Source organism: Tachyglossus aculeatus, chromosome 11 (genome assembly GCF_015852505.1).
Source record: "Tachyglossus aculeatus isolate mTacAcu1 chromosome 11, mTacAcu1.pri, whole genome shotgun sequence".
Taxonomy (NCBI): Eukaryota; Metazoa; Chordata; class Mammalia; order Monotremata; family Tachyglossidae; genus Tachyglossus; species Tachyglossus aculeatus.
In genome coordinates, this window is record NC_052076.1 from 36,443,698 (window position 1) to 36,467,874 (window position 24,177).

General features: G+C 49.2%; 2 protein-coding genes across 2 annotated transcripts; one reads left to right on the forward strand and one right to left on the reverse strand.

The window, feature by feature from the left end:
- Nucleotides 1-798: 798 nt before the first annotated feature.
- Nucleotides 799-9,682, reverse strand: LOC119934760 (tryptase-like). Its single transcript, XM_038754303.1, has 10 exons — nucleotides 9,677-9,682; nucleotides 8,062-8,200; nucleotides 5,979-6,005; nucleotides 5,368-5,429; nucleotides 5,219-5,259; nucleotides 4,834-4,931; nucleotides 4,047-4,209; nucleotides 3,582-3,853; nucleotides 2,540-2,691; nucleotides 799-954 (listed from the first exon to the last, which is right to left on the reverse strand). Exons 1-10 carry the CDS (start codon nucleotides 9,680-9,682, stop codon nucleotides 799-801), a joined length of 1,116 nt encoding a protein of 371 aa, XP_038610231.1.
- A 4,873-nt stretch (nucleotides 9,683-14,555) lies between these two features.
- Nucleotides 14,556-21,920, forward strand: LOC119934433 (tryptase beta-2-like). The gene is made up of 5 exons (XM_038753928.1): nucleotides 14,556-14,649; nucleotides 14,870-15,032; nucleotides 16,356-16,624; nucleotides 18,015-18,169; nucleotides 21,428-21,920. The coding sequence occupies exons 1-5, from the start codon at nucleotides 14,586-14,588 to the stop codon at nucleotides 21,587-21,589; spliced, it is 813 nt and encodes a 270-aa protein (XP_038609856.1). The 5' UTR covers nucleotides 14,556-14,585; the 3' UTR covers nucleotides 21,590-21,920.
- The last annotated feature ends 2,257 nt before the right edge of the window (nucleotides 21,921-24,177 follow it).

Consider the following 24,177-nt stretch of genomic DNA (forward strand, 5'->3'; position numbering starts at 1 on the left):
TCTGTCTCCCCCTTCTAGACTGTGAGCCCACTGTTGGGTAGGGACCGTCTCTATATGTTGCCAACTTGGACTTCCCAAGTGCTTAGTACAGTGCTCTGCACACAGTAAGTGCTCAATAAATACGATTGAATGAATGAATTAATGAATGAAGGTGTCATGCCAAAGCCCCTTCCACCCAAGACCCCGAGCCCAGCCCCTCTTCCCAGACCAGTAATACAAAGCACTACATTTTGGACTCCTTTTGCAGGCAGTTTAATGAATTGTTGACAGTGCAAGGTGACCCCAGCCCCATAGCTCTGCCCCATTTCCCCACTCCCACTGCTCCCCACTCATCCACCCCCGGAGAGGATCTGACCCTCTCAAGGACCCAGGCTTTTCCTCCTGCAGATCTCTCTCTTCTCTGGGGACCCAGGTGACCTGGCAGAAGCACATTATTGGATCAACCAGAGTACCTGTCCGGCTCACTGGTGTCACGGGTTTCTCTCCCCCTGGGTAGCCTGGGTTAGGGGTCCCAGTGGAACAGAGAGAGATGATTTTCAGAGCTTGTTTTTCTGGGGTGGAGAAGAAACCCCAGAGAGAAGGCTCAGCCCAAGGAAAAAGTGGAACTTAAGAAGGGACGAGGGAAGCGAATGGGTGGGGGTGGGGGGAATGATGAGGCTGGGAGGGAGATTTCCTCAGAAGCGTTTGGATCTCTGGAGCAGGAGGAGGGAACAGGTTGGGGTCCTGAGATCCTCAGGAGATGTGGCAGCAACTAGTGAAAAAGAAATGGCAGGGACCCAGGCAGAGAGCTTGCAAATATCAACACATTTTCCGACGGATCCAGTCTACGTAGTGAGACACATTAACATAAATTCCTGGGAAATGTGGTCGAGCACAGCCTTCTCCCCAGCTCACCACCCCGATCAGTATCCAGGCACCATTACTTTTGTAGACCAGTGGCCCCCCGGAGTCACTCTGTGGAAGAGATAGGGGAGCATCCATGAGAAGCAGCATGGCTGAGTGGAAAGAGCCCAGGCTTTCGAGTCAGAGGTCATGGGTTCAAACCTCGGCTCCGCCAATTGTCAGCTGTGTGACTTTGGGCAAGTCACTTAACTTCTCTGGGCCTCAGTTCCCTCATCTGTAAAATGGGGATTAAGACTGTGAGCCCCGTGGGACAATCTGATCACCGTGTAACCTCCCCAGCGCTTAGAACAGTGCTTTGCACAAAGTAAGCGCCTAATAAATGCCATTATTTTTTTTCTAGACTGTGAGCCCGCTGTTGGGTAGGGACCGTCTCTATATGTTGCCAACTTGTACTTCCCAAGCGCTTAGTACAGTGCTCTGCACACAGTAAGCAGTCAATAAAGACGATTGAATGAATGAATGAATTTGGGTTGCCTGCCCTCTTGCCCCAACCTGTCAGAGGAAAGGAGCGAGAGAGGAAGAGAGCTGCTCCCTGAAAAGAATATTAACCCGGGGCTGGGGACAGTTCCAAACAAGCAGGTGGGCTGGAGGAAGGGACCAGCTTGCTTCTATCTTGGATCTGTGAATTTTGGACATTTGCTATTTGCCCCATCCCCAACCTCACAGCACTTATGAATATATCTTTAAATTATTTATTATAAATTGTTTATTCAAATAAATGTGTCTCCCCTTCTAGACTGTAAGCTCATGTTTTGTTGTCTGTCTCCCCCTTCTAGACTGTGAGCTCGTTGTTGTGTAGGGACCGTCTCTATAAGTTGCTGACTTGTACTTCCCAAGCGCTTAGCACAGTGCTCTGCACACAGTAAGCACTCAATAAATACGATTGAATGAATGAATGGGCAGGGAACATGTCATTCTCTTGTATTGTACTCTTCTTGTATTGTACTCTTAGAACAGTGCTCTGAACATAGTAAGTGCTCAATAAATACCATTGATTGATTAATTACTGGCTGCTCAAGGACTACGAATGAGGTTTAGCCATTCTCTTTCTTTCAACAAGAGAGATTTCCAGTGGAGACCAGGAAAGAGTTTACGCTTATATTCTGGCCAGATCTCCATGTGAGTAAAACCTGCCACCTTCATTGAGTAAGTCCAACTCTGGAATGTGCTGTACCCAGTGTCCTCCTCTCCCATCTCAGGAGGCTAAGCAAGTGCTCTCTGTGGGATTCAATTGACCTAATTCTCTTATGACACACAAATAAACCAGCCTTGCAGGCATTCAGATAATCTACCAGCCTGCAGGAGTATCACTGGCTTGTATATACCCAGCCTCACCATAAAGACCAGAGCGGAGCCCAACCCCAAACTGAAGACCTGCAGTGTGTACAGGAAAACTCTTTCACTCTTCTCCTCAACCTTCCTCTCTCTCTGGAAAAACAAGGCAGAACTGGGAGCAGGATTCGTTCCCTCTAGGGGCTGGGCTGGCTTCAAACTCTACCCCTTGCTAACAACATCCCCACAACCCCGTAGACCTGGCTTGGACAGCTGAGAAAGAAAGGACAAGTTGTCCTAGGGTTGTCCAACCCACCCTGGGCCCAGCAGCCAGGTCTCTCCCTGCAAGTCTAGAGTAACTTACCTGACAAGAATCCTTCATTCCTTCATCATAGCCAGCACAGATCATGTCATCCAGGATAAATTTGTTTATCTGGTGGTAGTTCCACTTGCATTTTTTAGTGTTATATATGGGAATCTTCACTCCCTTCAGTGGAAATGGGGCAGGCAGTGGCACTGTGAAGAGAAGGGGGCACGGACAATTGGTAGCTGGTTCTGGGATAGGAAGAGGTCCTGATGTAAGGAGCAGGGGAAACACAGTACCCCAAAACCAGGCATCTCCTCCCAGTGAAGGGACCTGGTGCTGAGGTAAGATGGAGGCTGGTCTGGAGATCTGAAGGGATGGAGAAGAGGCAGAGATAGGAAGAGTGGACCTAGATTCGGTCTTTTTCTGTCCCTGAGACTGAGCGCTAGAGACAGACTCTCAGTCTCAGGCTGACCAAGAGTGCTAATACCTCAGCCTAATCCTGAAAAGCGACTGACTCTGAGGGAATCAGTTAGTAAACCCCCTTCCTCCTCCTGGCTCAGACGAGAAGGCTGGACAGGGGTAGGGAAGGCCCCGGGACCATCCCCATCCAGGAATAAAGGTGAATCCCTCTCCATGCTTCACAGGAAGTAGGTCTGCCCACTTGAGACCTGAGGTAACCAGTGCTGACTGAAACACACTCTCATTGCCCCACTCTCAACATCCTTCTACACTGTGAGGTCGTTTGAAGCAGGGACTTTGTCTGCTTATTATTGCATTATATTTGCCCAAGTGCTTAGTACAGTGCTCTGCACACAGTGAGCACTCAATAAATACAATTGAATGAATGAATTAATATGACAGCAGCCAGGAAGCAGAGCATAGCAAAGGCAGGGATGTTTGAAATCATCAGATGTTAGCAGGACCGGGCTCTACCCCCTCCACTGACTGTCCAGAGATATTTGTACTTCCCAAGTGCTTAGTACAGTACTCTGCACACAGTAAGCACTCAATAAATACGATTGGATTAATTCATGAAAGACCTCTGGGCTGATACACTTTACCAGTGAGGCAATGATGCCCATGCCCAGACTATCCTCACCCGATTCTCCAATGTCCCCCCAGCCAGTCACCCAGCAGGGAGTCCCCGCCCGGAGCTGCAGCCTGGAGGAGGGGAGTTGGATGGTTCTGATCTTGTCGGAGAGTTTCACTGGGTGGCCAAGTTCCACCAGCGCAATGTCACCCCCTAACATGACGTTCCCCAAGTAGTTTTCATGGATGATGATGCGTTTCACTGGAATCAGCGTAGAAGGGTCTTCTGTGTAGAGTCTCAGCTCCCCTGGCTGGATGTGATAGTTCATGACAACCCGGGAGCTGCAGGGAGTGGGAAGAGGCAGTGAGAGTCACTCAGACACAAGAGAATCTGGGGAGGAGTGTCCCAGCCGAGTGTGACAGTTCCACAGTCCCTCCAGATGGCCAGCCCACCTCTCTCCCGGACCCCAAATGGACTCCCATACGTGATCCCACCACTCCCGGTCCCAGAGCTGAAGGGTGTGGGGGGACTCACTTATCGAAGCAGTGTGCAGCAGTCAGCACCCAGCTTGGGTCGATAAGAGATCCGCCACATTGGTGACTCCCAGAAAGCCTCAGGCTCACCTGCCAGGGCCACTGGGCAGGCTTGGCCACTTGACCACCCACGATGCCCACCAAGTCCCTGGATGAGTCATTTCCTGGATGGAGACAGAAAGGGGTTCCCAGATCGAGTCGAACCCTCTCCCATGACCTGCCTCAGGCCTGGAATCCCTCCTCCCCCTTCGTATTCGATAGATGATCACTCTCCCCCTCTTGAAACCTTGTTAAAATTACATAACCTCCAAGAGACCTTCCCCACCTAAGTCCTTGTCTACCCTACTCCCTTTTCCTTTTGCATCACCCTTGCACTTGGATTCTTACCCTTGATTCACCCCATCCTCAGTCCCACAGCACTTATGTACATATCCACAATTTATTTTAATGCCTGTGCCCCTCTTTAGACGCTAAGCTCCTTGTGGGCAGGGAACATTTCTACTGACTCTGTTTTACTGTACTCTCCCAACCACTTAGTACAGTGCTCTGCACACAGTAAGCATCCAATAGGTACCACTGGTTGACTGATCAAGTGGTTTCCAGACCAGGAGTACTTCCCCCCTCAAGCCAACCCAGCCTTCCCAGTGGGGCTTCTCCCAGCCCACTGGCTCCTGAACTAGGTTGGACAGTTCTCAGCTCACAGGTGACCCCCAGCCCCTTGCCAGAGTTTCAGAGTCCAGGAGATGAAAACATTAGTGATGTCGAGTCTTCTCAACATGGGAACTCACCCTGGTCCCTGGAGATGGAACTCCCCGGGAGGAGAAGTGATAGGATCAGCAGTGGCAGCATCGTCTGGGGCCAGACAAGGAGCAAGACAAGGAGGCAACTGGAGGAAAGAGAGAGAAGAAGAGGCTGTGGGAGGCAGGTTCTCAGTAGAGATGGATCTAGCTGGGGGTGAGGAGAGTCACTGAATTGGGCCAGGAGGAAGGGCTGCAGAACACCCGGGTTTAAGGAGCAAAGTGGAGGACAGGGGACTGATGGCTGGATGACAGAAGGACCGGTTCTGGTAGGGGAAGGAATAGCTGGGATGGAGGCTGGAGGCCTGAGTTCCGGAGGGAACAGGGGAGAACAGGGCTGCCTATGTGCCTGGTGGGAGGGCCACTGGACTCTTACCGTGTTTCTCTGGTGTCTGTGGCTCCTGCCATCTCTCCGCCTCATATTTATCCCCACAGGGCAGGCCATCACAACAGTAACCACACAGGATGCGGAGATGTGATGTGGTCGTTAATGTGGGACCTTGAAATAGATTCCTGGGGACCCACAGGGTACATGGAGGCCTGGAGAGAGTCCTGATAAGCCTGGCCTATAGCACGGCTGCTGGGATCTGAAAGAGGATTGGAAGTAGAAACTGGGTTCATCTACACTACACCAATTCAATTCCTCTCTTCTATCTTCCCTGAGTCCTATTCTCCACACAGAATTGTCATGCCACTAGCATTAACTGCACCGAAAGCCGGGGCAGAGACATCAAGGAACAGATTTGGGGAGAACTGAAAGGGGAGAGAAATGGACAAAAAAAAAAAAACCAGAGACACTGAGTCTGAATCCTCCAAAAGAGAGAATGGGGATGGAGATGGAGAAATGAGAGAGAACTAATCCAAATAACAAGGCGGGTGGGGGGTGGGGGGAGAAGAGAGAAAAGGCACAATAATACAAAGGGGAGAGACATATAGAGATACTGTGGCACAAGCAGAGGCTTAGAGAGAATCAGATACGAGTGAGAGACAAAAGAACAGAAAGACAGAGGCTAGGATTCACAAAAGAAAAATGGATAGTTATACCCAAAGAATGATTCTGAGTCAAACAAAAATAGTATGGTAGTCCTCTGAGTTTCCTTGAGAACACACCTGTGTTGCACCAAGGATTCTCCTACCTGAACCATCAAGAGAAGCGGAGTGGCCTAATGGAAAGAGCATAAGCCTGGGGGTCAGAGGACCTGGGTTCTAGTTCTGGCTCTGCAACGGGTCTGCTGTGTGACCTTGGGCAAGTCAATTCACATCTCTGTGCCACAGTTACTCCATCTGTAAAATGGGAATTAAATACTATTCCCTCATAGTTATATGGTGATCCCATATGGGACTGGGACTGTGGCCAACCTGGATGACGTGCACCTACCCCAGTGTTTAGAACAGTACTTGGCACATAGTAAGTGCTTAACAAGCACTAGAATTATTATCAATTATCAAGATTTGCTGTTACTGCAGATTCCCTCAGTCATCCACACCCAAAACCCCTATTACCCTAACAGAATGCTGCTGCCATCCCGTGATTTAAAGTCATAACCTTCCAAAAGGTGTGGGGAGATTTGGGGGTTCCCCCCTCCGGCTCTGTTCAAAACGAGGGTCAGTAGCTGGTTCTGCTACCCCCAACTAACCCTGTCCTTGGTACCAGAAAAGTTCTTCCAATGGTGCCAACTGGCCTGACTCCTTATAAACAGCAGCATTGGCTACCCTTGACCTTGCCAAGCATGTCAGGTTTTGACTTCTGCAGTGGAAGATTCAGCTGTCTCCTAACACAGACCCCAGGTGTCCAGAGCACTAGATTATCTATTTGTGAGCATGGAAGAGGAGGGTGGTGTTCTCAAAATGGTATGGAGGAGTGGTCAATAGGGCATTCATAGACCCTGCCATATCACCCAGAGACATTTGCCACTGGGGTGGGGAATCCTCTTTTGTCTTACCCATTGTCTGGGCCCTTCTATTGAAACCTCAAAATCAGGCTGCTGCCTCACACCAGCACTAAGCACAACAAATTCTGCGAAGGGGGTGGTAACCGGGACCTGTCATGATTTTCTCCCTCTAACCCACCCCAGTACCCTTCTAGACATGCCTAGAGACCCATGGGGATTGACACAGACTGTGTCCGATTTGGTAGTATTGTAACAGCTCCAGTACTTAGTACAGTGCTTGACACATAGTAAGCGCTTAGCAAATGCCGCTTGAAACTAGGGTCTGTTGACCAGGGTGCGGTGGTCCTCAGATGGGAATAATAATAATAATATTGGTATTTGTTAAGCACTTACTATGTGCCAGGCACTGTACTAAGCACTGGGGTGTACACAAGCAAACTAGGTTGGAATAAGTCCCTGTCCCACATGGGGCTAACAGTCTTAATGCCCATTTGACAGATGAGGTAACAGACACAGAGGAATGCAGTGCCCCAGGTCACACAGTAGACAAGCAGCTGAGCCAGAATTAGAATCCAAGTCCTTCTGATTCCCAGGTCTGTGCTCTATCCACTAAGCCATGCTGTTGTTTGAGGCCTATTGGAATGGAGTAATACATTTTTAATGAGGAGAAGTGTTTATGGGTTTATTAAGAAGCACAGCCTGTACACTCATTCTGAGAGCTCTGGAGCCAACTCAGATATGAATCCAGGACAAAATCAAGATTCGTCCCCCCAGCTCAGCCTCAGTATCTCTGTAAGCTGTGGGACAAAGATTAAATGTTTGGTCTGAACTAAGGATGAGAGGTTTCCACATCTGGCCGGGTGGGACATATGATAAGGTATTTGTTCCCTGGTGTTTATCTAACAACTTCCACATAAACGTACGGACTTGGTTTTTGTGCTTATCTAGAGTCCACTAGATCTGGCTCTTTTCAACCAGTAAAAGCGGGCGTTAAATTGGTGAAAGATTACCGAGCCGATTAGGATCTCACTGTAGGCCCTGATCACTGCGACTGGGAAGCCTAGACTTCTTGCAGGGTGGGATTATAAACGTGCCTGTCAGGTGACAGGGAGAGTGTGGGGAGGTGGGGTGAGGGGGAGAGGAGAAAGGATGGAAAGAGCAATGTAAGGAGGATAGGAAGTCAAAGGGGGAAATCAGTCCCGCTCAAGGTGCAAAGGAAGGATGGAAGGGACAGGATGCCTGGGACTCTCTCTTATCATGATTTTCACTCTCAAGATTGCATCTCCCAGCCTCCTCCATCCCAGCTGGCTCTTATGCAACAGGAAACCTGGTGGGATCCAGGGGCCAAGGACCAGATTGGGGAATGAGGAGGCAAAGGTCCAGGGGCTGGGAACTGGGGAGCAGGATGCTGGATTCTTAAATGGCAAGGCAAGGCTGGAGGCCATGGAGGCCAGGAAACCTGGTTCCTGGGGGTAGTGTAAGATTGGAGAGAGAGATGTTTGAGGGAAGAAAAATGGCGGGCTGTAGAGTCTGGGAGAAGACTGTCAGGGTCTGAAGTGCGTGTGTCTGGGTTCTCTGAACTGAGCTCTAGTAGAAAGCGACCAGATGTTCCAACTGAAGCAAGATAGTCTGGAAACTTGAGCCACCACGTGCATTGGGACCAGCAAGGTCCATTAAAGAAGGACATGCTGGGTGGGCAGAGGCTATAGCTGAGGCGAGAAGCCCGTAAAATGAGGACAGCAGCAGCAGCAGTCCATAGTGGTCATGGTGGGCAGCAAGCATCATCAGGGAAACCACCACCATTCCCCTGTCCCCTTGACCTACAGGGAGCAGCCTGGGTTGTGCCCATAACTTTAGAAATCATGAAAGCCACCAAAACTGCCCTCATTGCAGGTAGTGAATCTCACCTTGAGGGATGTCTTTACACACACACACACACACACACACACACACACACACACACACACGAATAGTTAGCACCCTGGGCTGCTGTGTCTGCCTTGGACCAGGGTTTGCTATTAGCTTATCTGTAAAATGGGTATTAAGACTGATCCTTATGATGGACAGGGACTGTGTCCAACCTGATTATCTGGCATCTACCCTAGTATTTAGTATAGAGGCTGGTGTGCTCATTCATTCATTCAATTGTATTTATTGAACGTTTACTGTGTGCAGAGCACTGTACTAAGTGCTTGGGAAGTACAAATCAGCATATAGTAAATGCTTAACAAATACCATTAAAAAAAGGAGAAATTTTAACTGGGCTCAGTACTTTTGTGCATATCTTTAAATTATTTATTTATATTATTGTCTTTCTCCCCCCTCTAGACTGAAAGCTTATTGTGGGCAGGGACTGTAACTGCCAAATTTGTTGCAACTGTACTCTCCCATGCATCTAGTACAGTACTCTGCACACAGTACATGTTCAATAAATACCATCGATGATAATGATGCATGGTGTATTGAAAGTCATGGATTCTAATCCCAGCTCAGCAACTTGTCTGCTGTATGTCCTTGGGCAAGTCAGTTTAATTCTCTGTGCCTCAATTACCTCATCTGGTAAATGGGGATTGAGACTGTGCACTCCACTTGGGACAGGGACTGTCCAACCGGATCTTTGGAATGAGAGAGACAAGATGAGGATAAGGCCAAGCCTGTGGGCTGGAAACACAGGGAGGGATAGTGGTTTTACAGTAATGGGAAAGACAGGGGAAGGATGGGAAACAGTTCTGTTTTAAACATTAAGTTTGAGGTGCTTGTGGGACATCCAAGTAGAAGTGTCCTGAAGGCAGGAGGAAATGTGAGAATGTTGAGAAGAAGGGAGGTTAAGGCTGGAGAGACAGATTTGGGAACTGTCCGCATAAAACAAAGAGAGTTCCTGAGCAGTCTGTATGACCCACACAGAACTACTAACACTGAGGCCCTGCTTGCTGTTAGCTCACCGGCATCGAGACGGTTTGTCTTTAGCATGCTGGGACCCAAGTAGTTTCTGGGTGGATTCAGACAGTTGCCCCCTCACAGGGAGGCAGAACAAAGGATTGAGACACACAGTCAAACATGTGTTAAAGCAGTAGTCCATTGGGAGATTCCTGTGGAGGAGACATCAGCCTGGAAGACAGCAGTCTGAGCTGAGGTTGCTCTCCTTGAACAGAGGTTTGGGGAAGACTGGGATTCACAGGGGCGGTATGACAATAATGGTGGGCCCTGAACAGAGCAAACACAGAAGCCCAGCAGTGGAGCATTCTTATATGCACTTGATGCTTTAGATTACCCTTCACACATTAAACTTTTAGCCCACACCTGCAGGCACACGTAAGCTCTCCAACAGTTATAAAAGTCCACATCTAATGTAGCATTTGAAGTCTAAAGCATCCTGAGTTTACCACAGGTTGGCTTGTTCCTCTGACATGGTTGATACATTTTTTATGGTATTTATTAAGTGCTTACTATATGCCAAGAACTGTACAAGGCACAATTTGCCTGATGGAACTTTTCTAGCATCTTGTCCCATAACCACAATAAAGCAACTATTCTGGAATTTCCCTGAACAGGTTAGGGGTCAGTTTGACCAGATAGGATTATGTCAGCTATCATATATAACACACATTTGAGGCATCATATCAGTCTAAAACATCCTGGTTTTATGTCTGAACCCAGTAATTTGGTCCAGCCTGCTAGAAAAAATACTTTGACTCTGGGAACCTGGTGAGCATCTTCTTGTCATAAGGATCAAAAAGATAGCATCTTTCAACATTCAGGTTACCATTCATTCCTCTTTTTTGCCCTCATTCACCCCTAAAGTGTCTTATAAGTTCTCCAGGAGAAGTGAGAGGAGCAGAAGCAGCAGCAGCAGTGACAAAATCATCTGGGATAGGAACAAGCAGGACAAGAAAATAAAATAATTAGAGGAAAGTGAGAAAGTCCTCACAAGCCAGTCCTCACAGATGAGAGATGAAAGTCATCATAGAGCTAATGGTTCCATCCTCTTCCCTGTGGGGCATACAGCTCCTCCCCATGAGGCTCTGGCCTAAGGAGAGACCCTAGACCAATCATTTCCAGGAGTGGAGATCTGGGATGTGAAATCCTGGTGCCTGACCTCAGGACTCATCAGGGGTCAACATGGAATCCCTTGGCTTCCACACCTCTGCAGGAATTTTTCCCTGTTAGACCCTGAGGTGACTGAGGAAAATCACTGCTCCCATCCCATGACTTAAATTTTCCACCCTCCAAAACACCTTGAGAATAAGGCAGGGTTCCACTCTCCAGTCCTGCTCAAATCTGAGGCTGATAGCTGTGCTCAGAGGCTATTTCCCTCCTGATAAAGAGAGATTCTGATGAGGAAATGAGATCCCTGCATACAAGTCACCCACTTTTCCCTCTTCATATTATTAGAGGGAATATCATTAATGTCAGAAGGTAATTTCAATACTAAAGAAAAATATCTTAGATATCAATTAGTAATCTACAAGTAGATAAGATTGCATCTGTCCAAATCAAAAGAGCATAAAATGAAATCCAGTCTCCAAACATAAATCGCTCCCGGTTTGGTATTCTCCCCATGCCAAGCATCCAGATTCTAAGTAAGAGAGAATTTCACAGTCATTGGTTTCATATTTGAATGTGGACAACTCTCTTTAAATATAAATGTACGTATCTAGACAGAGAGGAGGGAGAGAGAGAGAGAGAGAGAAAATGTCATTTGTTGGTGATTAGTCGTGATCAAGACCAAACTGAGCTGAGAGGCAGGAGTTTCATGGAAAAGGGAATCTACAGAGCATTGTAGAGGGAGGGGCAAAGTCTAGAGGTGTTAGGTAGAAAAAGCAATCAAATGTGGTGATAGACTGCCAAAGGGGACAAAGCAGAGGCTTCACATAAGCCCCAAGGATCTGGGTAAGGGACTGGGCTTGATGATGCTTCCAATGGCAATAAGCGTGGTACAGGAGCAGAGCTTCAGGTTCCTGTGCTCAGCTCACGGCTCTACCCACACCCACTTCCACATCATTCCCAGAATCCAAGCACCCAAACTCTCTCTCCGGAACATATGTCTCATTCCTCAGGCTCAGCTCACCCCAGCCCCTGGTACGGATCTCAAGTGCTTAGATCAGTACTCTGCATGCAGTAAAGGCTCATTGAATACCACTGATTCCAGAACCCAGAGCTCTGCCCTGAGCCCTCCTCCAGCCCCCACTCCCCTACCAGAATCCAGTCATCCTATGCCCAGGCCTTGGACCTTCCAGGCTTGTTGCAATTTCCTACCCTCTTCTCTGGGTCTCATCTTTATTTGGTCCTCCCTGCCTGTTCCTCCTGATTCTGCTTTGAGAAGCAACATGCCCTAGCAGAAAGAACATGGGCCTGGATTCCAATTCCAGCTTCACTACTTGCCTGCGCATGACCTTGGACAAGTCATCTAATCCTAGCTCTGCCACTTGTCTGCTGTGTGACCTTGGGCACATCACTTGACTTCTTTATGCCTCAGTTACCTCATATGCAAAAGGGAGATTGAGACTGTGAGATCCACATGGGAAAGGGACTGTGTCCAACCCGATATGCTTGTATCCACCCCAACACTTACTACAGTGCCTGGTACATAGTAAGTACTTAAATACCACAATTATTATTATTACTATTATTACTTCTCTGTGCCTCAGCTTTGTCATCTGTAAAATAGGGATTAAATACCTGTTCTTCCTCTCCCTTAGATTGTGAGCACCTTGTGAGGCAGGGACTGTGTCTGCTCTGATTATCTGGTACTCCAGTGTTAAAAACAGCCCTTGACACATAGTAAACGTATAACAAATACCACTAGCATTATTAATTTAATTAGCATTCTGCAAACTCTTCTGGGAACTTCCTGGGGGAGATGGCTCTTTCCACCCTGGCCCTTGGCCGTCCTTGCCTCCCTCTCTGGGCAAATAGTCCCCTCTTGTGGGCCTTTATAGGATTGTCTGCAGCCTTTCAACAGCAGAAATTATCAACAGAGGAAATTATGAGCTTCTTCAGGGCCCTAGATACCTCAGCTTTTCCAGGCCTCCCTCCAACCCCCACCAAGGTTTGATGCTCCCATTCCTTGTTTCTCTAGAATAACACCCCAGATGACAAGGGAAACATCTGGGATCTGAGGAGCCAGCCCTGATCCCTGAGATGTGTTGTTGGAGCTCAGGGAACTTGTACATTCCCTGCCTCACTGTGATACCAAACTCTCCAAAGTTTGGGAGTTAGACACATATTAAAAACTTGTTCCCCACTGATTATGAGTGGGGGACTTGTTTTTACTTATAGGAAGTATTACCAGTAATATTAGTTGAGCAGCAGAGATCAACCAAATCCAGGAACAATCGCTTTTCCCTTGTGCTGGAACTCATTTTGGGAGGTATCCTTTCACTGGAAAGGCACTACACTTTTCCTTTGGCCCAGCCATCCAAACCTTTCTCAGGGTCACACCTGGAGAGTTTACAGTACTCTACCAGTTTTGACTATGGGAGGGAGAGTCAAGGAGAGGCATACCCATTCCATTCCATTTGCTACAAGTCAAAACTCACCTGTTCTGGGCAGCAGCGGCATAGGAAAGAGTTGAGACTGGAGACTCAGGCTTACTGTGTGAAAGAAGGCAATGGTAAACCACTTCCATATTTTTACCAAGAAAACTCTATGGATGCACTACCAGAATAATCGCAGATGGAGGCAGGGCATGTGTCCATGGCGCCACTATGACTCAACAGCAAAGGACAAGACATGACATCCAAAGGTCTTCCTGGGGAGTTCCTCCTGCTGAACCCCACTTGCTGGGGAACTCCAATTATCCACTCCCACTCCCAACTCACGCTGCCTCTGCATCCTGTTCCTTCAGATGCAATGATCCCATCTGCTGCTTCAGCGACTGATTGATCCTAAGAAGCAGACTCTTTTCGGGGTGGCTAAAAGCATCATTTTCTCCCAACTAGTCTCTTCCTCCTCCTTTCCCAAATCATCCCCTACAATTGGTTGTGGATCAGGTGATATAAGATGACAAGGTGAATATGTAGCACCTGTAACAACAGCTTTCCTTTGGAAGGGGGTCCTGCTCTCTCTATCACTAGGGGTGGATTTTGCTAACTTGACTTCACAGACACCATGCCAGCTCTGGAGTGCGTTGTTTGAACATGCTGGGGAGGAATACAACTGCCATCTACATCATCATTCCTACCAGGAATATAAGGGATCCTGCCCTCAGCCTCTTTCTCATTTTCCTCTAATTATTTTATTTTCTTGCCTTGTTTATTCCTAACCCAGATGATTTTGTTGATGATGATGATGCTTCTGCTCCTCTCACTTCTCCTGGGGAGCTCATAGACACTTTGGGGGTGAATGAGGGCAAAAGAGAGGGATCTTACTAAGATCGTGTAAATGCCCAGCCCTCAACTTCCCCATTCCCAGTGTCCTCCCAGGAGTCTAACCCTCAAACCTCCAAGAGCCTATGTCTTACCAGAGGTCCAAACAGCCGTTTTTATTTTTCTCTGCGTGATTATCTCTCTGGAAACAAGGGTGAACACTTCCTCATATCTTCATATCCTGTGTGTGGCTTCCACTTGCTGTCTTGCCCTGTGAGAATAAAAGAAGAGCAACAAGAGGGCAGAATGCAGAGAGCAGTCACCATAGCAGTTCTACTCCCCTCCTCTCCAACAATAGTTCCCAATCCCCACCCCCAAAGAACCCAGGCATTCTTTCCTGCAGTCCCTTTCAGCCCCCAGTCCCTGTTGCATTGTACTCTCCAAAACGCTTAGTACTGTGCTCTGCACACAGCAAGCACTCAGTAAGTACCATTGATTGATTCCTTCACTTGCCTCCCGATCCTGCCAGTTCCAGCACCTGACGATGCCATCCCTGCTGCTATTCCTGCCACTTCTTCTCCTAGGGACGACGGTCGCCGGGAGCTGGGGTGAGTTCTGATATCTCCGGCCTCATGACACTCTGGCTGTATCTGGCCTTTGGGAAGGCAGTTTAGCTGAGAACTGTCCAGCTAAATTCCAGGGCCAGTGGGCTGGGGAGGGGGCAAAGAGGGAGGGCCATGGTGGGCTGAAGGAAGAACCAAGAAGCTTGGAAGAAAGAGCCTGGGTTTGGGACACCTGGAGCCTGTAACCTGTTCTGTGTCTCCCCAGGGAGAGGTTCATTCAGGAATTTGGTGGGCATCATGGGGGGTCATGATGCCAAGGAAGCTAAATGGCCATGGCAGGTGAGCTTGAGAATTCATGGAACGCACATCTGTGGTGGCTCCCTCATCCGCCAGCGCTGGGTGCTGACAGCCGCCCACTGCTTTGAAGAGTGAGTACCACAATCTCAGCTAAAGGTCCGGATCAGAGCTTCCGATTTTTCATTTGAGTGGGTGGGCAAACCTGGGATGGAGCTCTGAGGGAATGGAGTGGCCAAGGGGCCTTGGGATCAGGAGTGTGGAAAAATCTGGGGTGGGGGGCAGGGAAGGGGGAAGAATGCAAGGACATGGACTGTGAGGGTATTGTGATCAAGACAGTGGGAAAACCCAGGTGGAGCTGTGAGGGAGTCTGTCTGCAGAGGACATTGTGACCAGAGGTATGGGAAAACCCGGGATGGGACTATAAGGGTCCATTTTGTCCTAGATGTGGCTTGGGAGGAACATGGCTTCAGGTAACAAAACTCCCATGGGGGTTCAGAAGGCTCCAGCTTCTTTCCTCTGTTGCCTTAGGTGGAATAGGACAGGGCCTAAAGAGGTCAGAGCTAGAGGGAATCATTCAAGCAGTCACATTTATTGAACCCCTACAAAGAAACCAGCAGAGAGAGGATTAGTGAATGAAAGGGAAATGGGGGAAAGGACAAAGAGGAGAGCAGGGAAGCAGGGGATGAGGGGAAAGGAGGAGAACAGAAACAGGACAGGGAGAGGCTTCTTCCTGCCAACACCGGTCATGACCACAACCAAGCAAGAGTCACTCTGGCCCAACCCAGGGTGAACCAACTGAGCTGGGGGATTCTTGCTGCTGGCACAGGGCACGGGGCCCATACCCCATCCCTGCAAGTGGCAAACAGGCTTCGTGATGGGTTTGGGCAGAGTTACCACAACAACAACCAAGGCTGGATAATCGTCTAACCCCTATGGCCCCTTTGGACTGCCCAGTCAGGCTTGAGGAGAGATGGGGGCAAGAAGTGGAGCCGACATATTTCAGTCACTCAGTCAATCATAATTATTGAGTGTTTACTAAGTGCAGAGCACTGTACTAAGCGCTTGGGAGAGCACAATATAACAATATAACAGACACATTCCTTGTCCACAATGATCTTACAGTCTAGAGGGGTATATCAGTTCCATGACCGACACTCCTCTGAATCCAAAGCTGGAGCAGATTGGCATCGCTGCCCAGCTTGACCTAAATGTCATGGCTCCAACCTCAACAGTGCCTAGCCTATGGGAGCCCTATGGAGTTGGCGCTCCTGAATGGGATGCCATTGAGAAAGTCTCTTATTTGAGATAGCACCTGGGTGAAGGGAAGGGTCTGGCCAGCTGCAGGATGGACCAATTATCAGCAGGGGCTTTGGGATGGTCACACTCTGCTGAGAAACTCCTCCCCAAAATGCTGATTTTCATCACACACGATCTCTCCGCCTTTCTCCCAATAGTTCCAAGGACCCAGAGCTCTTTCAGATTCAGGCAGGGGAGCTGAGACTCTACACAGCCCCTCCTTCTGAGCTGATTAAAGTGAAAAAAATCATCATCCCTAACGACTACCAAACGATCATGAACGGTGGTGACATTGCACTGGTGCAACTGGAAAAAAGAGTGAATCGCTCCAACCTCATCCAGACCATCAACCTCCCCCCAGCCGGGCTGCAGGTCCAGCCAAATGCCTCCTGCTGGGTGACAGGCTGGGGGAACGTCGGGCCGAATGGTGAGGACTGGCTATATCCAAGTATTTCAGTCTCAGGGGGAAGGCCTAGAATGACAGTCCCATGCCTTATAATCCATTCATAAATATCACTGCCTAAATTGATGTCCCCACCGTGGGCTCATACTATCATCCTGGCCCAGGCTCCTCTCTCCCTCTAGGTGTTGCCATCTTCTGCTCCCAGTTGACAGGGTTTGACAGGGCACAGGGTTAGGGAACCAACAAACTGCACTGTATGGGTGAAGCAAGCAGACACTGTAGCAGTGGGGAGAGGTTCACTTTAAGACCCCCTAAAGGGGTGACTCATTTTACCCTTGTTACAATGGGCGAAACTTCTGCATAGAGCTGGGTGAGGGAAGGAGCCCAGGGAGCTAGATTGCAGTTTCCCCCAGGGCCAGATGCATTTCAGGATTAGCCTCCGCTGCTGAGATCCATGGTCGCCCTAAACTTTGCCTCTCCCGATGTCTTGGGCCCTCGTAGAATCTCTGTCCCTGTTCTCTATCTAAAGCCCTCCAACTGTCCATGTCCACATCCTTAACCTTCCTACAGGTCAGCCTCTGCGCAACCTCTGACAGACACTCTCTGCTTCAGGGAGAAACACCTAGTGTCCGGATCCCCAGTCATCGATCGTATTTATTGAGCACTTACTGTGTGCAGAGCACTGTATTAAGCGCTTGGGAAGTACAAGTTGGCAACATATAGAGACAGTCCCTACCCAACAGTGGGCTACATATATACAAGGTGATCAGGTTGTCCCTCATGGGGCTCCCAGTCTTAATCCCCATTTTCCAGATGAGGGAACTGAGGCCCAGAGAAGTGAAGTGACTTGCCCAGAGTCACCCAGCTGACAGGTGGCAGAGCTGGAATTCGCACCCACGACCTCTGACTCCCAAGCCCGGGCTCTTTCCACTGGGCCATGTTGCCTCTCCCCATTTTCCAGATGAGGCCCAGAGAAGTTCAGTGACCTGCCCAGAGTCACCCAGCTGACAAGCGGTGGAGTGGGGATTTGAGCCCACGACCTCCAACCCCCAAGCCCGGGCTCTTCCCTCCCATTCCGTCCAGCGTTCAGCTGCAGGGAAAAGAAGCAGGGGCCTCCTCTCCCTGTGGCTCAGTGGGAAGAGCATGCGCTTGGGAGTCAAAGGTCAAGGGTTCAAATCCCGGCTCCACCACTTGTCAGCTGGGTGACTTTGGCCAAGTCACTTCACTTCAGCGTGGCTCAGTGGAAAGAGCACGGGCTTGGGAGTCAAAGGTCAAGGGTTCAAATCCCGGCTCCGCCACTTGTCAGCTGGGTGACTTTGGCCAATGTCACCCCTCTTTCCCCACCTCAGAATGCTGTGCCTCCAGCCCACCCCAAGCCAACTGCAACTATTTCTATGTCCTTCTCTGTCCATAGAAGCACTGCAAGCTCCCTACCCACTGAAGGAGCTGAAGATTACCTTAAGTGACTTTGAGAAGTGCACAATTAACTACAAATACGTGGGGCTTGAAATCCTAAATAACGAGATGATCTGTGCCGGCTCTGAGGAGGGAATGAAGGATTCTTGTAGTGTAAGTAACTCTTCCCCTGAACAGAGATCCTGGTTTTCCCAGTGTTTAGTATAGTGCTCTGTGCACAGTGAGCACTTAATGAATATTATCACTATTATTATTACTACTACTACTACCACAGCTAGATTAATCCATGAGTCGCTTCACTGGTCTCCCTGCTTCCAGCCTCTCCCTACTCCTATCTATATTATACTGCATGGATCACCTTCAAACTTTGCTCTGCCCACATAATTCCTCTCTAGAAAATCCTTCTCTGGCTTCCTGTGTCTCTCTACAAAAAACAAAAACCCCTCATAATGAGCTTAGAGTCTCGTCACCAATTTACCCAACCTTACCAGTCTACTCTCTTTCTCTAGACCCCAGCTTTCACTCTTCATTCTTCCACACGTGCTTTCTAACTGTACCTCCTTCTTGACTCTCTCACTTCCATCCTCTCTGTTACTCTTTTCCCCCCATCTTAAAATTCCCTCCCTCCCTAAGTCAAACAGTTCACTGAGCTTTCCAAATTATTAGGCCCCAAAATCCTATCTCTTCCAACAAGCCTCCTCCAGTTAATTCTACTCCTACTACTATTACTACTAAAAAAACTACTGCCACTGCTACTACAAAAAAACCTCACAGAACGCTTTGAGATCTTCACTCCTGGATGTTGAGTAGAGGGAGCAGACCCTTCCAGCAGAGTTTTTTTATTTTCTCATTGTTGTTGTTTTAATGGTATTTGTTAAGCACTTTACTATGTGTCAAACATTGCTCTGGAAATTGGGATAGGTGCAAGTTAATTAGTTTGGACACAGTTCCTGTTCCTCAGGAGGCCCACAACCTAAGGAGGAGGGAGAACAAGTAGTTAGTTCCCATTTTACAGTTGAGGTACAAGGAAGTTAAGTGAGTTGCCAAAGATCAAATAATAAGCAATTGGTAGAGCCAGGATTAGAACCCAGATCCTCTGACACCCAGGCCTATGATCTTTCCACTAGACCATACTACTTCTTCAGCAGTTGCTTTGAAGGGTTGCTTTAATTCACTTCCTTTCAGGACTATATTTTCCATCCCCCTAATTCCACAGTCCCAGGCCCTTGGCCGTAAATAAGGTATTCAGAAAACAAGGCAATTGGACTTGTTAGTGAGGTGGAGAAGCCTAGTTCAATCAATCAATCAATCAATCAATCGTATTTAATGAGCGCCTACTGTGTGCAGAGCACTGTACTAAGCACTTGGGAAGTACAAGTTGGCAACATATAGAGACAGTCCCTACCCAACAGTGGGCTCACAGTCTAGAAGGGGGAGACAGAGAACAAAACGAAACATATTAACAAAATAAAATAAATAGAATAGATATGTACAAATAAAATAAATAAATAGAGTAATAAATATGTACAAACATATATACATATATACAGGTGCTGTGGGGAAAGGAAGGAGGTAAGACAGGGAGGATGGAGATGGGGATGAGGGGGAGAGGAAGGAAGGGGCTCAGTCTGGTAAGGCCTCCTGGAGGAGGTGAGCTCTCAGTAGGGCCTTAAAGGGAGGAAGAGAGCTAGCTTGGCGGATGGGCAGAGGGAGGGCATTCCAGGCCCGGGGGATGAGGTGGGCCAGGGGTCGACAGCGGGACAGGTGAGAACGAGGCACGGTGAGGAGATTAGCGGCAGAGGAGCAGAGGGCGCGGGCTGGGCTGGAGAAGAAGAGAAGGGAGGTGAGGTAGGAGGGGGCAAGGTGATGGACAGCCTTGAAGCCGAGGGTGAGGAGTTTCTGCCTGATATGCAGATTGATTGGTAGCCACTGGAGATTTTTGAGGAGGGGAGTAACATACCCAGAGCATCCGGGCAGCAGCATGAAGTATGGATTGAAGTGGGGAGAGACACAAGGATGGGAGATCAGAGAGAAGGCTGATGCAGTAGTCCAGACAGGATAGGATGAGAGCTTGAATGAGCAGGGTAGCGGTTTGTATGGAGAGGAAAGGGCAGATCTTGGCAATGTTGCAGAGCCGAGACCGGCAGGTTTGGGTGACTGCTTGGATGTGAGGGGTGAATGAGAGAGCAGAGTCAAGGATGACACCAAGTTTGCGGGCTTGTGAGACGGGAAGGATGGTAGTGCCGTCAACAGTGATGGGAAAGTCAGGGAGAGGGCAGGGTTTGGGAGGGAAGACAAGGAGTTCAGTCTTGGACATGTTGAGATTTAGGTGGCCGGCAGACAACCAGATGGAGATGTCCTGAAAGCAGGAGGAGATGCGAGCCTGGAGGGAGGGGGAGAGAGCAGGGGCAGAGATGTAGATCTGGGTGTCATCAGCGTAGAGATGATAGTTGAAGCCGTAGGAGTGACTGAGGTCACCAAGGGAGTGAGTGTAGATCGAGAACAGAAGGGGACCAAGAACTGAACCTTGGGCAACCCCCACAGTAAGGGGATGGGAGGGGGAGGAGGAGCCTGCAAAAGAGACTGAGAATGAACGACCGGAGAGATAAGAGGAAAACCAGGAGAGGACGGAGTCTGTGAAGCCAAGGTCGGATAGCGTGTTGAGGAGAAGGGGGTGGTCCACAGTGTCGAAGGCAGCTGAGAGGTCGAGGAGGATTACGATAGAATATGAGCCGTTGGATTTGGCAAGCAGTAGGTCATTGGTGACCTTTGAGAGGGCAGTTTCCGTGAAATGTAGGGGATGGAAGCCAGACTGGAGAGGGTCAAGGAGAGAGTTGGTGTTGAGGAATTCGAGGCAGCGCATGTAGACAACTCGTTCAAGGAGTTTGGAAAGGAATGGTAGGAGGGATATGGGGTGATAACTAGAAGGTGAGGTGGGGTCAAGAGAGGGTTTTTTTAGGTTGGGAGAGACATGGGCATGTTTGAAGACAGAGGGGAAGGATCCAGTGGAGAGTAAGTGGTTGAAGATGGAAGTTAAGGAGGGGAGAAGGGATGGAGCGAGAGATTTCATGAGATGAGAGGGAATGGGGTCAGAAGCACAGGTGGCCGGAGTAGCACTTGAGAGGAGGGAGGAGAGTTATCCAAAGGGTTGGTCAGGTTAGTAAACATTTCTGGTATTTTTTCTGAAACTCTGACAGGCTGGTTTATTTCCATTCCACAGAGGAATTAGGATATTTAGATCCCACATGAAGATCTAGTTGTCTAACTGCTTGCATGGAGGTGGATGACATCATATAGAACAGACCTCGTCTGCTGGAGGGGTGGGGCAGATATCACCCAAAAAGGATCCTGTCCAGAACGTTGAGGTAAACTCTGACCTGTCTCCTTTCTTGTGGTCCTTTCTCTCCACAGGGTGACTCCGGGGGCCCCTTCGTCTGCAAAATAGGCAGAAACTGGACCCAGATCGGGGTGGTGAGCTGGGGATTGATTTGTGGTGTGTCCAGTTTCCCAGGAATTTATACTAATGTATCCCATTACCAAGAATGGATAAAGCAGAACATCCGGGGAAACTGAAGAGGTTTCCTCTATCTGGCTCTGTACCAGCACATCCTCACCGCTCTGCTGCTTCGATGTTTCCTGAGGACCGCAAGACCCTACCTGTCTCTTCCTCCGGTTGCTGTGTGACCTTCCCCCAGCCTCCAGACCCTTCCTCCTCCAACCTCAGCTCCTTATGCTGCCCAGACCTGGGCCTTTCTTTTCCTCCCAACCCCTCCTTTACAATTCCTCTTCACTGAGCCCTTCCCTCCCTCCCACGAAGCCTCTTCAGGGTGGCCTCTTCTGGTGTTACACAAGCAGATCTCATAGGCTGCCAGAGTCAGTGCAAACTCCTGGAGGGCTCCTGGAGTTTCTTCTAACCATTTTGTATATGCTCCTCAGTGCTTAGTGTAGTGCTCTGCATATAGTAGGTGCTCAATAAATGCTGTTGATGATGAAGATGGTGAGTGAAGGTGGTTTGTATCTACGGCTGGCTGTGAGGGGAGGGAAGCAGCCAGAGGTCACAGGTGCCAGGAAACTGGGGAACAGATGCATGTTCTGCTGTGGGATCTGTCATGTGACCCCTCTGGGTGTTTGTGAAGTAAACGTACTGGTTCACCTCGACCTGATAGGCTGAAGCTGATATCACCGGGAATTGGACCAGGACCCTCTGCCAAGCACTGTTCTAAGTATCTTGTATCCCTCCCAGCGCTTAGTACCATGCCTAACATATAATAATGTTCTAAGTATCTTGCATCCCCCCCAGCGCTTAGTACCATGCCTAACATATAATAAGTGCTTAGCAAATACAATAATAATAATAATAATTACTATCACTATTAAGTGCTGGGGTAGATACAAGCTAATCAGGTTGGACACAGTCCTTGCCACACGTCTTAATCGCCAGGGACACCTGGCTTGTCCCTTCCTCTTCAGCTCCCAAATTCCCTCTGCTTCTGGGTGGCCTGCTCTCTCTGCCTCGGTCTCTTCTATCTCACTCTCACCACTCCCTCTCCTTCCCTGAGTAGCTCATCCCCCCTCCATCTCTTCTCTCGTAAACCCTTCCCTAGCTGCTTTGAACCGATGCATGTGGATTGTCCCTGAGCTAAACAGATGGCAGGTCTCAGGTACAGAACACGGGAAGTTGGGACATTGCCAACTCTGGCCCCTATTTGGGAAAGGAGGGAAGCAACCAGGATCCACAGGGGTGAAGAGACCTGGGGTCCGGTATTTGTTCCGAATCGGTCAAATGCATGACCTCTGGCAGAGCACTCAACCTCTCTGGATTGCCCTTCTGCCTCATCTCTAGGAAGAACCAACCTGAGTGGTTTCCATGGGGCCGACCCCAGCCAACCCAGGGAGAAAAAGGCCAATCCTAAGGGTAGCAGTGTGGGTACAAATGGGCAGAGCCGGGAAGAAGCAGCCAGAACCCTGATTTGATCAACAGCTATTTTTGCCAGGACACCTGGATCCCCAGAGGAGGCAGAAGTTTGCAAGGGGTTTGCAGCTTTTTTGAGGGGGTGAGAGGAAAGCTCTGAGGCTCTCCAGAAGAGTGGAGGAAGAGTGGGGAACAATGGGGGTTGGGGAAGAGGAAGGGGCTCATGGAGCAGAGCAGACTCTGTAAACATGTTCCCTGCTCCTAGTGAGCTGGCAGTCCAGAGGATGGGTGTAAGCCTTCACCAAGAGGCCTTTCCTGACGAACCCCCCAACTCCCCACTCTATTTACCCTTCCTCTGCATCACCTGTACACTTGGCTCTGCAGCTCTGGGCTGTTGACAATTTATTAAACCCTCTGCAAACAGAGACAGGACCATGGTGCTGGGTGTTCCTGGGCTTAAAACTAGGTGCTGGCTAGCAGAGGGGCAGGGGCTGTTACAAAGTGTTAACATTTAGTCCTGAGGGTCCTCTTGAGGCGAAGCTCCAATTCCAGGGTTCAGGACTCCGCCCACAGTGTCCAATGAAGGGATCCTAATCATGGGAGACTCTTTCTCAGGCCTTCTAATGATAATAAAGGGGTTTTTTAGCACTTACTGTGTGCAAGGTACTGTACTAAGTGATGGGGTAGATACAAGATAATCGGGTTGGACCCAGTCTTTTTCCCACATAGGGCTCATGGTCTCAATCTCCATTTTACAGATGAGGAAACAGACACAGAGAAGTGAAGTGGTTTGCCCAAGGTCACACAGCGGGTGGCAGAGCCGGAATTAGAACCCAGGTCCTCCTGATTTCCAGGCCTGTTATCTCTCCACTAGGCCCAGATGCTTCTCATATCTCTCTTCCCTCCTCTCTCTAGCTCCTGGAGGATCCAACCTGAGTTTTCCTTCCCAATACTCTAACCCTAAACCGAACCCTAACCCCATCTGGGCTGGAAGTTCCCAAATCCCATCACGGTAGGTACACCAATCATACTCCCAGTCTACCAGACTCATCCCTCTGCCATCAGCACGGCCTCCTCCCCTGGACTTGGCTCCAACCTCCCTGTGGGCCATGGCTTCGCTTTCTCCCCAGGACAACCCTCCAGCCCATTACCCATTGCCACCCCGGACTGTCAACAGTGCAGGGTGACCCCAGCCCCACCAGCCCCTCCCTCTTCCCCAACATAGAAGCAGCGTGGCTCAGTGGAAAGA